This window comes from Acomys russatus, chromosome 1, assembly GCF_903995435.1.
Source record: "Acomys russatus chromosome 1, mAcoRus1.1, whole genome shotgun sequence".
In the NCBI taxonomy this organism is placed as follows: Eukaryota; Metazoa; Chordata; class Mammalia; order Rodentia; family Muridae; genus Acomys; species Acomys russatus.
Window position 1 is genome coordinate 3,147,454 of NC_067137.1, and position 14,816 is coordinate 3,162,269.

The 14,816-nt window shown below is 36.1% G+C and overlaps 1 protein-coding gene and 1 pseudogene across 28 annotated transcripts in view; both read left to right on the top strand.

The window, feature by feature from the left end:
• Positions 1-14,816, top strand: part of Nrxn1 (neurexin 1) — a 1,084,885-nt gene that overhangs the window by 541,732 nt on the left and 528,337 nt on the right. For 14 of the 28 annotated variants that reach the window (XM_051154322.1, XM_051154409.1, XM_051155231.1 and 11 more), the window contains 3 exons: positions 870-1,043; positions 4,911-4,937; positions 5,841-5,960. In XM_051154322.1, coding sequence (XP_051010279.1) covers positions 870-1,043; positions 4,911-4,937; positions 5,841-5,960 — 321 coding nt within the window. The remainder of the gene's footprint in view (positions 1-869; positions 1,044-4,910; positions 4,938-5,840; positions 5,961-14,816) is intronic. The other 14 variants (XM_051154535.1, XM_051155532.1, XM_051154762.1 and 11 more) reach the window with 1 other exon arrangement.
• Positions 6,924-9,315, top strand: LOC127196453 (nucleoside diphosphate kinase, mitochondrial-like; annotated as a pseudogene).

The window sequence follows — 14,816 nt, forward strand, 5'->3', positions numbered from 1 at the left end:
TATGAATCTCTCTATGGGTGTGTCTGTGCCTCTGTGTCTGTCTGTCTCTCTCTCTCTCTCTCTCTGTGTCTGTCTGTCTGTGTTTCTGTGTCTCTGCATGTGAGTTTCACGTGTGCTTGAGTGAGTGTGTGTGTGTGTGTGTGTGTGTGTGTGTGTGTGTAAAACAATAAGAACTAAAGAAAAAGGAGCCTTAATTTCAAAAGGGAGCAAGAGGATATGCAAAGATGTTGCAAGGAGGAAACCAATTGGGGATATTATGTATTTATATTTTAATGTAAAAATATCAAAACAGAAGATAAGCAAAAAGATAGTGTGTAATGTGGCTTTAATCAGTATAACCATACAGGTCTTCATTCATTGAAAGACTCAGAGGCTGAGGATAAGGCTTATTTAATAATAATGCTCCCCTAACGCCCCATCTTTGTCTGTTACATACTTTCATGCTGCCAGGGCTTCCTTAAATGTCACATCTTTTGTGTCTCAAAGCAACACAAAGGATAGGTTTTATTGTTCTAGCTTTGGAAAATGGACTTCTAATAACCAAAGAAACTTCCGCAGAATGTATTTACTAAGTACCTGGGCTGGATTCTGTACAGATATGTTTATTCCCTGGCTATATGCATTTTATCTGGTGGCATCCTAGTAAATACAGACAGTGCATTTGATGCTTCTCTCTAGAAAAATGTCTGATGCTAATATATTATTCAAATGCTACAGTATTTTGTACTTTTAGGAAAAGAGTAGGACATAAGATTACCTCATTTACTTAGTATAAAATAAACACCATCTCTTTTGTTTTCCTCATCATACTGTGTATTCAAGGTTGATGCTGACATACTTTGGTGACAGTTAAATTGATCTTCCCACAGGTGACTTGTATATTGGAGGAGTGGCTAAAGAAACATACAAGTCCTTGCCCAAACTGGTTCATGCCAAAGAAGGCTTTCAAGGTTGCTTGGCATCTGTGGACTTGAATGGCAGACTTCCAGATCTCATCTCAGATGCTCTTCTCTGCAATGGGCAAATTGAAAGAGGATGCGAAGGTAACACATATTTGTTTTCACACTACACATTTTTGATACAACCAAAATAAAAATTCAGCTGGAACAAAACTCCTCACTCGTCAGCAAAACTTCCGCAAACCAGTAACATTTTTTCACTTAGAGATCAGAAATCCTTATTCATGTTTTGAACATTTTATTCCACAAATCTTATATTTTCTGAATTATTTGCAAAAGTACACTATGGTCCAATGTAGACCAGGAGCTGTAACTACGGTCCTTCTCCGTTCTTCTTTACAGACTGTAGTTTGCCCAGCTATTATATTAATCAGTTCTATAATGCTATAATTATAATACCAGAAATCCATTTAGAATAGAAAATATTAAATCCAGTAATTAAAATATTTTAACCCATTTTTAAAACTTTACACTCAGTGAGATTAAAACTGAGAGTAGTTCTCAGATATCCATTCCTAGGCCACTATTTGATTTTCATGTATCTGATAGCAAGTAATATATTATCTGTTTTGTCAAAAATTATCTGGAGCTAATGAATAATGCTTTCACAATGCACGCGATGCTCTTACATTTGTTCATGCCTTCTATCAGACCAAGAGCTTCAGGAGTAGTTTTTTGACTGCTACTTTCATTTTAGGTAATTTTCACTTCAACATCTCAGGATTTTTTAGCCAATTCTACCTCCATAAGTGTAATTCAATCACATTATCATGAATTGTATGGCTCTAAGTGTATTACTGTTTCTTTTATAATATTCAGCATAGTTTGATTCATTTTTAAAACTTATGTTTATAAGGAATTTTGTATGAGAGGAAAAGAAGAACAAAATGTGATTCTTATTCTTAAGGAGATTATGGCTCACTTCTCAGTCAAACTAACGTCATTTTATTAAGCAGTTTACCTAAGTCTATGGAACCTTTTAACTTGAAATTACATTTTTCCTCCTCTGAAGCATCTGTTTCTTTCAAAACTTAACTTAAACTCAAGCTGATGAAATAGTAAAAGAGAGTAAGAGTATTAGTGGAAGTGTTTTTTAAATTCATTTATAATAACATCACCATACTTATTTGTTTAAATTTTTGACTTAACACCTGTAAAACAAAGACTATCTGATTTCTCAGGTTTGCTTATCTAGTAAAGGAACCCCAATTATTAATAAGGTAAATTATCCTTATTAGGAGAAAATAAGTATGTGAGACATAATTTTCCTCCTTAGAAATGGTCTAATAAGTGAGATTAGGTTATTTGTTTATTTTTATTTAAAAGAAAGGCATTACAATATTTCTGGACACTACTTTTCAAAAGTAAGCTTTTGACAGGTTGTACGGCAAGTGCTCTGTGAAAGAGACATTGGAAGCTCAGTAGCCATAAGGCAGGAAGAAGACAAAACTACAAAGGATGGAAGGAAGGTTAATAGGAACAAGGCTACTTACCAAATGTTTGTAGTAGCAACACTTACTGCTGTTTCCAACCTAATTTAGTAGGCAATTTGTCTAGGACACTTAATTATAGATTTCTCTTCACTGACCTTAAATTAGCTTCTGAATATTGGAGCCCAATGTGTCAGCTTATGCAATATCTCCCCACGCATAGAGGAAGTTTTAAACATCTCAGCCTTAGCAATCCTCACCACTTCTCATGGTTTTTCTTTAGGAATATCATCACATTCCTGTCTTTCTGATGTCATCTTTCCCTGATGATTTCATTCCAAAGTTTAATTTGACCATTTCTATCCTGCATGGTCCTAAGGATAAGCTCATATCAACTGGTCATAAGTGTAATTGATGAGATTCACATGGTTTTAGGATTAGCAGTTAAATTAGACATACCCAATGTAATATCTCCTCAAAGACAATTGTCTCATGAAATTTAACTGCATTTATAAGGTTAGGAAAGTGGATGATAGAGGTTTCAAATTAAAGCTTACTTGGAAGGGCAGGCTTCTAAATGAGCTTTCCTTTATTGTCCTCTTTGTCTAAGTTCGACAGACATTATTGTTTGATTTCCATTTTTCTTCACTTTTCAGACATATCCTTGCCTTTAAAAAAGCACTTAGTACAAGTTTCCTTTGGCTTGTTTCCAATTTCAGTCAGGGACAAAATAAATTAATCAGAAATATTATATAACTAGAGAGAAAATACATCAAGACTTTGGCTTATGCAAATATAGAGCAGTCCTTAAGTATTGTTCCAGAAGGTGAGTAATGTCAAAAACTGCATCTTGTCAGTCACAGGTCTGCAATCTCATGTAGTACTTCAAATGCAAAAAGTTTACGGAGAAAATTAAACATGAAAAAGAAACATGATGTGTGCTCTCATAGACAGCTGGCAGCTTTGTGCAGCTCAGGGAGATTTACTTCTAAGATCACAGTGTTAGTAGTTTGACATTGCTGAGGGGTTCATGCCAGAGTTAGGGCCCTGATGGTCCTCAGTTCTTGATCCTACTTTTTCTGTTTTTGAGCCAGTCAGTAACTATTTGATAACACTGACTCTCCATAACACACAGCTCCCCTATACCCCATTTTCATCTGGGGAAAGAAACAGCTAATGGAGATTGTTTCAAGGTTTCTCTTTCTGTAACCTGACACTTTTTGTTGCTAACACTGTAGGTTGTTCATCAGTAGGACTTTCCAGTAGGTGTGGGATACAAAAGACAGTGAACAAGTTACTGATGCATTCTTATGCTGAAAAAATTACATATCCAGTTTTCCTAGGAGATTACTATTATTGCCATTGTAACTTATCACATTATTGCTGTTTTATTATTTGATGATATTAATAATTAGTACTTAATTGGGATTTATAGACCCTGTATTTGTAAAAATACACAAAAAATTAGGCTTACTTTAGTACTTTTCTGTGGACAATGCCTTTACTGAGAAAGTTATCATATACACATGTTTGTATAATACATGTTTAACTTTATTTTATAAAATCATGGCTTTATACATAGACTAAATCTCAAAATTATTTATTCATCATAGCAGTGATCTCAATGGTCATCACTGGCATATAATTTGTTTGACATGTTCTTTTACATTTGAAAAGAAAATATGTAATAATTATTACCAGAAATGATAATTTATTGTTTATACCTCTTAAATGGAGCTGTGTTATGTGGCATGTATTCCTTTTTACAATTTTATAAATTGATTTTCCTGAGGTTCCTGTAATAATTGTTCACATGGAAGCAACACAGAGAACCCTGTGAAACCTATGAATCATATGTATCCAGCCTTGTAAGAGTGAGAGTAAGTGTGACATCCAGGAATGTTATAAACGACTGCTTCTAAAGAGAATAATGTCACAGGCTGTTTCTACCATCCTTGTGACTTTTTTCAGCTACTTCAAATGGCACATTCATTTTGATGTTTTGGCATCACAGCAAAGCAGAACAAAGGGCAGACAATACACCATTGTCTTAAGTCATAGTTGTAAATGAACGTGTTCAGAAATCGAGATTTAGAAGCACACCAAGTGGTACTTTCTCTGCAAGGACCATAGCCTACAATGTGTACCCACATGACAGAGCATACTGCATGTTCCAATAAACAAGCCACTTAAGGAATCCATGCATATCTACACAGGGGAGTAGGAGTTACAAGGGCCCTTCAAGTTTCTCTCATTGTGCCATTGGCCAGATTAGATTAACTATTACATGTAATACACACATATATTGTAAACTTCTAAAATTTATACTGCTTTCTCTCTTTTTTTTTTTTTTGGCTTCTCTTAAGATTGATGGCTGTTGATATTAATTTGTCTGCTATACACAGCATTTCTCCCTTTACAGCAGCATGCTTTTTTGAATCTAAACATTTTGTTTGCCCCATTTCCATACTGCTTACTAACATTAAATATATTTTGCTTTTTTTTTAATTTTGCTGACAAGTTGCATTGATGAAAGCTGACTTGCAAGGTAGATAGCCCTGTGTGTATAAAACAAGACTGAAACCCCACCATACACAATGGAAAACCTAAAATAACATTTAAAAATATTCTTTTGTAATTATTATTTGAGTTTAGATTTAATTTCCCTCTTTTTTGACATTGTGCAAGAAACCCCATTTTGTAGTATAGCTTGCATAAAGGCTTTCAGTCTTGGACATGTTTGTACAGTTAGTGCTCTCATCATACTTTTCTGGTCTTTGTTTTTCACTGTTCTAGTTATAATCCTTTAGAAACAGAATAGCACTCCTTTTACGTATGTGTTCGACGGCGGCATGCCATTTATGTTGTTTTCCTTTTATGGTACCTGCATGATGTTGTCAAAGCATGTGGATTGATACTTGCCAACATACCCATTCAGGGAGCTGAGGAATCATGACCTTAGCCACAGTCTATGTGTAGAAGCAGTGGGATCTCATAGGCATTTTTTCCATAAGTATGTTTGATTATTTTGCCAATCCTTATCTCAATTTCATTATCTTACAATATCCATTTCTCATGGCATCTCTGTCCATTGGTAAGACGTTAAGGAGATCCATTCATTTTCTAAGATCCAAATGGTGACTGACAATCATTAACAACAGATGAGATTACCTACTACCACCATGACCATCCAAGAAGCTATGCACTTCTTTTTACTATTTGTTGGCTTAGTTATAATTACAATGAATTCTTCTCTTACTAGAAGCTTAAGAAGGCCTTCATGCTTAACCTCTCAGATCCTAGTTCGGGTGTGTGAACTTTCGAAACTAACTTGCACATGTAATTTGAGGTGTTGGCAACTACTATATGTTATATAGCTTATGTAAAGAACATTCTGCATTTTTTAATTAAGGAAAAAATCCAAACAGGTGTCTTTTGGAATGTTTTACAGGGCCCAGCACAACCTGCCAAGAGGACTCATGTTCAAATCAAGGCGTGTGCTTGCAGCAATGGGATGGCTTCAGCTGTGACTGTAGCATGACTTCCTTCAGTGGGCCGCTCTGCAATGACCGTAAGTGCCTGTCTGATTGTGTATAGAGGCTTGTCATCGTTTCCAGACACTGCTTGCTGAACAAGGTCTAAAGTTATATATTCTTATATCATCTGCTACTGGACTGTTGTAGATGTGGCTCTCAGTTGTTTAAAAAAAAAATTGGAAATACCAAAGTTTTCCTCAGGGATGTTTTTGAATGGTGACAGTTCTCTTTTGGCTGTTGTAATTTTCTTTTGCTAGTTACATATAGTCACCTCATTGAAGAGTACATTGTTAATTTCCTATATGTGGGATTTTCCCCACATTTTGAAACCTTGTCTTACTTTGTACTGTGACATTTTTAAGTTTATTGGGTTATATCTTGACGACTGTGGTGTCTGTGCATGGTTTCACTTCTTGGTCTTTCTATATTTCCTTCAGTAAGTCTACTCTTTCTCCATTGTCTTTAAAAGCATTTTGTTTACTCATTGTTCTTCAAGGCCTCTTTCTTGGCTTTTATCTGCTTGAATTCTCACATTTAATCTCAAAAACACTTACGTGACAGAAAAAGTGGCTCTGGAATCCTATCACATGCCTCTTCCAGGGTTGTCAGTGTCAAAGCTATGACAGTTCGGAGGCAGAATTAGCTGGCCAACAGAGGAAGAAGTCTGGTTTCTGAACATTCATATAGGCCTTGCTTTATTGGACTTCACTCAAAAGATAAAAAAAATCTTTGACTGTACATATAGGGTATTTACAAGGAAGCCTTGTGTTTGGCAAGTAGACTACATATGTACATTGGTTTATAAATGCTGTAGCATAGATGCCAATGTTCTAGTAGAATGGGGAAAGTGATGTGATGGTTGAAGATTTGTGCTGTACAAAAGAGGCTATACTTAATTTTTGACTTAAAAAAGAGCTTAGAGATTATTCTTGCCCCCCCCTTTTGTCAGCAGATATGTGAATCATAAGATCAAAGGTGCAATCAAACTGAAATAAACCATGAAGCTGAAAGGTTGTAAATACAAATATGGTAGAGTACAGTACAGTTCATCAGCTTTGCTTTCTTCCCAAAATATTGATTATAGGAAGCACAAGCCAAAAGTATGCCATACCTCTCTCAGAGCCGCTTGCAAATTAATGGTGGCCAAGGGAAGTGGTTGTCACATTTATTCAGTGTTTAGTCCCGGACAAGTAACCTGGGTTCCAGTAAATAACCTCCCTCCCATGTTTATTAACGGTCCTTTTTACATGAAAGTTGGAAGGACACTTGGTGAGGAACAATAAAGTTTCAGCAGGAGAAGAATGGTAAGACTAGCCAATGGGTGCAAGAGTAACAGTGATTCATTAGTAAGAAACTGTCAGAGAAAAATTATTGTAAGAAAAGAAAACAGCACTCTAAAATCCCTATGCCCATGTATATATGGTCAGCACAATTGGACTCATGTGGTTAAGAATAATATGACATGAAGCTGAGAGGAGAAAGATTAGGGGTTCCTGGGGGTATTTGGATGGAAGTAATAAGGGGAGCATATGATCAAATTCTTTGAAATTTGCAAATAATAAAGAAGACTTACTTTCAAAAAGTCTTTCATGGTCATACCACCATGAATGCAGAAAGATCTGACCTCTGCTTGTATAGACTTAACTTCTCTAGTATATAGAAGCTTGAAACAGTGAAAATACATTCAAACCATTGCTCATTTGCATACACTTATATCTGTAAATCAAATTACTCTTAAGAACAGCAATATCTTTTGAGTTATATAAATAACACTATACAAAGAGTCAGTGCACACTAACATACACAAAAAGCAAAGACAACAATTTTTTAAAAACTCTCCCATGTGTTTATCTGTAGACCAGATACTGCTTGCATTTGCTCCTCTTCAGAAATGATATAAATCTCCTCTCAAGGACACCAGAAGACTAGAATTTGTTATGATGTTATTATTGCAAAATGTTAATGCTGAATTCAATCTTGACAGATGTATGACTACATGTGGTAGTTGAGAAGGCTTTTTGGTATGAAAATATTTTTCATTTTGCTAAAGAGCATTCTCTGCCAAAATCCACTAAGCCATTTCCCATGCTTACAAAACAGTTGCCATTTGGTTGTGTCAGACTGTGTATCCCGTACACCAGTTGAATATGAAGAATGCAATTTTCCTTATGTGTTTGTTAGGCTTTTCCCAAGGAACATCAAACTCTGACCTTAGGTATCAGGCTGTCTTCAAATCAGTTTTTGCAGAAAACCATTTACATTCCGCTCTTGGGTGACAGTGGTAGCGATGGCAATGATAAGGCTAGTTGTTATTTTCCTGTAAATGGGTAAATGTCATTCGAAAAATATGTCTTCTGATATGTGTTGTGTACAAATCAGCATTAAATTATGTTTGAGAGTTCTCAGAATACATGCATTTTGATTAAACCATTACCTCAATCTAGGGTCTATCGAAATACAAAGTGTTCCCATGGTTTGAACATTGGTGTTTTCCTGGATGAGGATTTGTAGATAAAGGTTACCGTTTCAAGGTACATCTTACTTTAAAAGTTATAATATATGTATAATATGATAGCAATCACTGCTTTGAAAGCCCTGAAGTTAACAGATGGGAGCTGAAGCATATTGACACATTTCTCTGCCTTTACATTCATCTTGTCTCCTCATCTCACTGTTTTGTTTTCTTTGTTTCTTTGTTTCTACAAGAAACACAAGTAAGAGTAATGTGTGTGTTGTTTTTTTTTTTTTTTTTTTTTAATCTTAACAAATACCTTTTCATCTAGTGAGGCTGACTTTGCAATACAAACAAACAAACAATATATACAAAACAGATAAGCTGCCTTTTTGGGTGCGCCGCCATTGCGGGCGTTGTGGTGTGGGCCATGCTTTTCAGGTCTTCTGGTGTGCCCCAGTTCCAGAGGGCCCTCCTGGCCTCAGGAGCAGATCCTGGTAGCTGTGAATCCGGATGGGGTGCAGCGGAGGCTAGTGGGGACTGAGATACAAGGCTTTGAGAGGCGGAGCTTCAATCTGGTGGGGATAAAGATGTTTTAGGCACCAGAGAACACTCTTGCTGAGGACTACTGGGACCTATGCAGCAAGCCATTCTACCCAGCCCTTATCAGCTACATGAGCTTTAAGACTGTGGTGGTCATGGTCTGGGAAGGACAAAATGTGGTCCACCTCTCAAGTGCCATGATAGGACATATTGACTCAACGGAAGCAGCCCCTGGGAAAATCAACACAGACTTCAGTGTTCACATCCGCAGGAATGTCACCCGTGCTAGAGATTCTGTGGAGGGGGCCCAAAGAGAGATCCAGCTGTAGTTTCAGAGCAGCGAACTGTTGAACTGGCCAGACGGTGGTCACCACAGAAGCTGCTACCCAGCCTGAGGATTTGAACTGCCTTTGTATTTCAGGGTCCCCCCATGACCAATTATCTCTGTCAACAAGAACTCAAGCCCACACCCCTTCCATCTCCACAAGCCACACTTTGTTCGCCCTTTGTCCAACTCCAGTCCAGAGGAGTCTAAGCCTCAATTTTATGTGCCTTCTTGTATCCTAAGCCAGCACAATATTGGACCAAAGTGCCAGACAACCTTTGGGGTATTGTCAAAGGTGTCTTTGCCTGCTTCAAAAGAAAGATATGAAATCTTATGCTTAAAATGGGGAAAAGAAAAACAAAACAAAACAAAAGAACCAAATAAATAAAAAATGTAGAGCATTTCGTCGTTGTATTTTATGAGTATCTCAGTTACTGATCCCTCAAGTATGTGACTGTAATACCCAAACAAGAAAAAGAAAATATATAAAAAATAAAAAATATACTGCATAGAGATAAGAACCCCTCCTTCTAGTAGAACTTCTGATATTGTTTATAGAGTGGGTTTGAGTAACTAGACATTTTTATTTATATTAGCCTGGAGATATAATTACCAGTGGGATGATGGGAATACTTTATAGCTTGCAAGTGAAATGTTGGATAAGTCATACTAATTAATTGAATTAGAAGGATCCTTCAAAAACACAGGCATCTTTGTGACGTGATGCCAGAGGCAATTTTTTAAAAATGTGTGTTTTTATAAACCCCTTCATCCTTGGAGAATCACCATAGCAGAGACACACTCATTAAGAAAGCAACTGTAGGCTGTTGTGAGTTGGGGAAGAGGATATGTTGTCATGCATTCCAGTCTTCTTCAATACAGGATCAAATTCCAGGTCCTCAAATCATCTTTTGTTCTTTCTTTCTTTTTCTTTCTTTCTTTTCTTTTCTTTTTATTTTATTTTATTTATTTTTTTTTGGCTTGTTTGTAGAAATATTTCCTTTGCTGCTCACTTCCCATTTCTCCCTTCTCCGATGCATATTGTTTCTCTCCTACTTTTAATCTTCATGGTTTAAACATCACCAACATCTCCTCATTGATTCTTTTCCTTTAATTTAATTTATTTTATTTTATGTGTATTGGCATGGGGGTAAGAGTGTCAGATCTCTTATAACTGGAATTACAGACAGTTGTGAGCTGTCATGTGGGTGCTGTGAATAGAATCCGGGTCCTTTGTAAGAGCAGGCAGTGCTCTTAACCACTGAGCCATCTCTCCAACCCCATGTCATTGATTTTTACTCCTCTGAATCTCTATAGGATTCTGCACTATAATATTATAATTACCCTCTACTATAAAGGTTATGTTGGGTTTATCTCTCTAAAATGGTATATATTATTCTCCCAGGAACAATATTCTTTTTATTTTAAAATCTTCCAAAATTTGAGTTTTGTATAGCATGTAGGTAACTGGTCATGTCAGGAATGTCCAAGGCAATGGTAACTGAATATTTGTGCCTCCTGAGAGACTTCTACTGCATCTTCAATGGCCAACACATCTCTAGAGTCATTAGTCTGGAGCTAATAAACCTCCGTGGTCTGATGTAGCCTTCATTTCCACACTTAGACATTTCAGAACACTATCCATATGGCATGTTACTGGTAATTTCCTTGCTCATGGCGTCCTCCACATTACAGTTTCCAATTTCCTCACCATTGCACATGCTAATTTCTCCCTTTACTGAATGTTTCCATCCCACCTAAGGTGCATCCTTCTCACTGTATCTGCTTGAAGAAATGTATGTAGTCTCCTGTTTGATCTCTGTTTAAATTGTTTCATTCCATGGAAATATATTTGTGGTCCTGGACTGAATATTAGCATTGCTTCATTTGAAATATGAGGGAAATAGTGTGCCGCCTTACCTCACATTGCTTTAAGTAGCAGATAGCTGTAAACGTTTTCTTTGATGAACTATTTTCCAAGAGTTCACTATGTTCTAAGTGTATGTTAGGAGGTTTTCTTTTTCATTCTGTAATGAATATATAATACATTCATACATAATGACCATCTGTATACTGCCTATTCACATGACCGACCGTGCATGCTCATCTTCATGAAAGCACTGTTATCTCTTTCTGCTTACACCCAGTGGCACGGCTTAAAATGTAACCATATTAGTTAACTTAATGTCAGGGTCCAGAAGATGAATATAGCTATGATCACAGGGAAAATAGCAAACATAATAACATTGTCACATTACATTAGTATGGAAGCATAGTGTGCCAAATTACAGTTCAGCTTCAAGCATGTCTTTTCCCATAAGGGAGTAATACATCACACTGTTGTTTGGTACTATGCTTGAGGATGGGGTGGGACTGTGGAGGGTGTGGGCACGAGGAGCGGGTGGGCATGGCTATTAAATGACTATTTTCAAAATGCTGAACTTTGCCAAAGGAAATTTTTTTTTGGAGAGGAAATTAGTATCTCATTTGTGCTTGAGTTACAAATATTCACTGAAACAACGCTAAAATACATTTGACTCAGTCGTTTTACCGTGACATTTGGAAATAATCATAAGCTTTGTTTCTGGTTTCTGTTTGAAAAAGGAATCCAATATCTAAGGTCTGAGCCTCTGTATCTGAACTAATGGAAGTGAATCCTAACACACATAGAAATAACTTCGATGTAAGCAGCATGCATCTCCCATTTAGAATGCTAAGGATAGTAAGCTGTGAAAGGATTTGTTGTTATTTAGGACTGAGTAATATTTCTCCATAGCCATTTTTAAAGTCAGATCATCATTGTAAATGTGGTATGTCTCATTAACCTTTAGTTATCCATACTTTTCTAAATACTGTTGTTAAGCTTTTTAAAGCTTCTCAAAAGCAATAAGTACTGATATTACCTTGGATAAGTGAGATCACCATGGGAAACAGGGTCAGTCTTGCCCCAAGATAAAATACAAAAGATTATAATACTGGTCATACCAAGTCCAAAAAAATGCTATATGCATATAATAAAAAAATAAGCACACAAACAACTCCCAAAATTATTGGTTAAAATATTGTTGAATGAATAACTAGGTTTAGCCCCTTGTACTACACAGTAGTTGTGTGTTCTATAACTTTCAGCAGCCTTTTAAGTATCATGTGGCCACAGGAGCCTTACATTAAATGTTTTCTTTACCTATGTGCTTTCCTATTATTATTCGCTAATTTTTCTGACGTGATTGACATTCTATTGACTCTTATATTAGCACTGTTCATTGTCGAGTTTACCTAAGTATGGGGTGGACTTCCACATTGCATTTCTGTAGTAATGCTACCAGATCCCACCAGATCCCAGCCAACCAAGGTAGCACTAAGTTAGTTTGCCAGTCGCCTGGATAACTGTCTTTAAGCAATAACAATGGTTCTCATTTCAAAGGTACTATGTCTAAGAGATTCATAACTACACTCTTCGTCCATGTGAGTGCACTTTGCTCAGGACTATCAGTATGTCCAGATGCATAGTTCAAATTATGGCATGATTTTTGCAAGAATTTTCTGTGCTATGCTTTAAGAAGTTAGACTTTTGGTTTATTTATACTTTCAAAATGAATGTTACTTCTCTTATAATTACACACTGAATGCCTCTATGAACAAATGATCAACAATGATGTCTTCTCAGAATCTTGTTTCCTACTATATGACTGTAACTAATAAATAACTTAATATCCATGGGTTAATCAAGAAAGTATGTGAAGAGACTACATTATTTAAACACTTCTCCTGGTTTAGGGAATCAAACAATTTATTTTTTAAAGGACTATGCAGTGAAGCATAACTAGTTGAGTTGTCGGGATTCTTTATTTTGAAGGAGTATTCTTTGTATTTGGAAGGAAGTCCTGGTTGAAGCAGAGGTGGTTTACATCCTATGTCCTCACAGATATGCCCTCTTATGGCATAAGAACTACAAATATTTGTGTAGCTCATATCAATATCTTTTCATGTTATAACCCAATTAATATGGATGACAGTGTCTGCTTCTTATCCTTTATGAACATTATGTATTGAATAATCAAAATATCTCATTTTTATTAATTTTAAAATAAGAATACATAGGAGTGGATAATTTAAGAACCGTTTTGAGTATGCAATATCTAGTCAGAATCTATCTTCAACCTGTCCTCTACTTTGCATAACTGCTTTTTCCAAAGATGTATCCATGCAGTGTCAATACTGTATAAACCCTACAACACCCAAATTTCCACAGAAGTTAATATCAAGTGGAATTGACACTACGAATATTCTAAGGTTTCTCTCACTTGTTCTTAGATTCTAATTCTAACCCTTAAGCTGCATGAAATGTGCTCATACCCTCAACTGTTCCAGTGCCACTTCTAAACACAGCTAAGAACTCAGAGTGAGCTGTCAGAGGCAGCTGCCATTCATTTCCAACTCTTTCATAAAAGGTACTGATTATGAAAGAGAGATGAAAATTTTCTGTGATTTTTGTGACAGGCCTTCAGAAATAATAATTGAACATTTGATGAAATAATCAGGCAAAATATTTCCAAAATTTATTTTGTTTAAATCAGATTTTTCAATAGGAGTTGGACAGCTAACACTCAGTATTATGAAAATCAATAAGTTAGTCATTGGTTATTTTAATGGCATCTCAGCTTTTTCTTTACCCAGTTGATGGAGAAAATGTTAACTAAAGTCAGAGTTTACAGTGTAATCTCTGCGATTCTTTAGAAAACTACAAGAAAAGCGTAAGAGAATCTGTGAAGTCTATAACATGAAATTTTACTACAAGATTAATAGGAAAGACTTGTAGAGAAGAGGACAAATGCTGTCAGGGAATGTGTGCAGTCCAGGAAAAGGACACAGGAAAAATAATGTTGTGCTTGCATTAAGGAATAATTCACATATTAAGGGGAAAAACAACTGTGGAAAAAATGTGCCTGTCTTACAATCCTTCTTCCTTCTCTGAACAAATCATTCCATGCTCTTAATGAGATTTACTGTAGCAATTGAAATGTGTAGACTCTTTTAACAGGGAGGAACCACAGTCATCTCTTTGGCCCTCTGCTTAATGTGTTTTTACCCCAGGAGCAGCATTCAGCAGCAACACAAAATATATACAAGATGTCTTGTTATGTCTGGGTCTTTTGGAATGCGTGATTTTAATAACTCTAATGATCTAATTTTACATCTATCAGAAAATTACCTATGAAATATGAGGCTAAACCTTCCAAGAATTTGGTAAGACAGTAAGGTACAAAGGTATTTCCTTGCTTGAAATAGTTTTAAATGGAATAAATTTCATGAAAGGATCAGCCAAAATAGAAAGATGGTTTGAAAAAATGGGCTGTGAACATGAAGGCTGCATTTGCAGGAGACTTTGAGTAGGTGTGAATGCTTCTTATAAATATATAACATATGACCCTTTAAATAAAAAAAACAGATGGGATGTGCAGCAGAAAATGAAGAGGACATTTTGCTTGCTTTCTTCGCATGAGCAGTCTCTGTGTGTTCCGATATTGCAAGTTTTCCTGTTTTTAGCTTTGGATTGCAGTGGCTGGGACA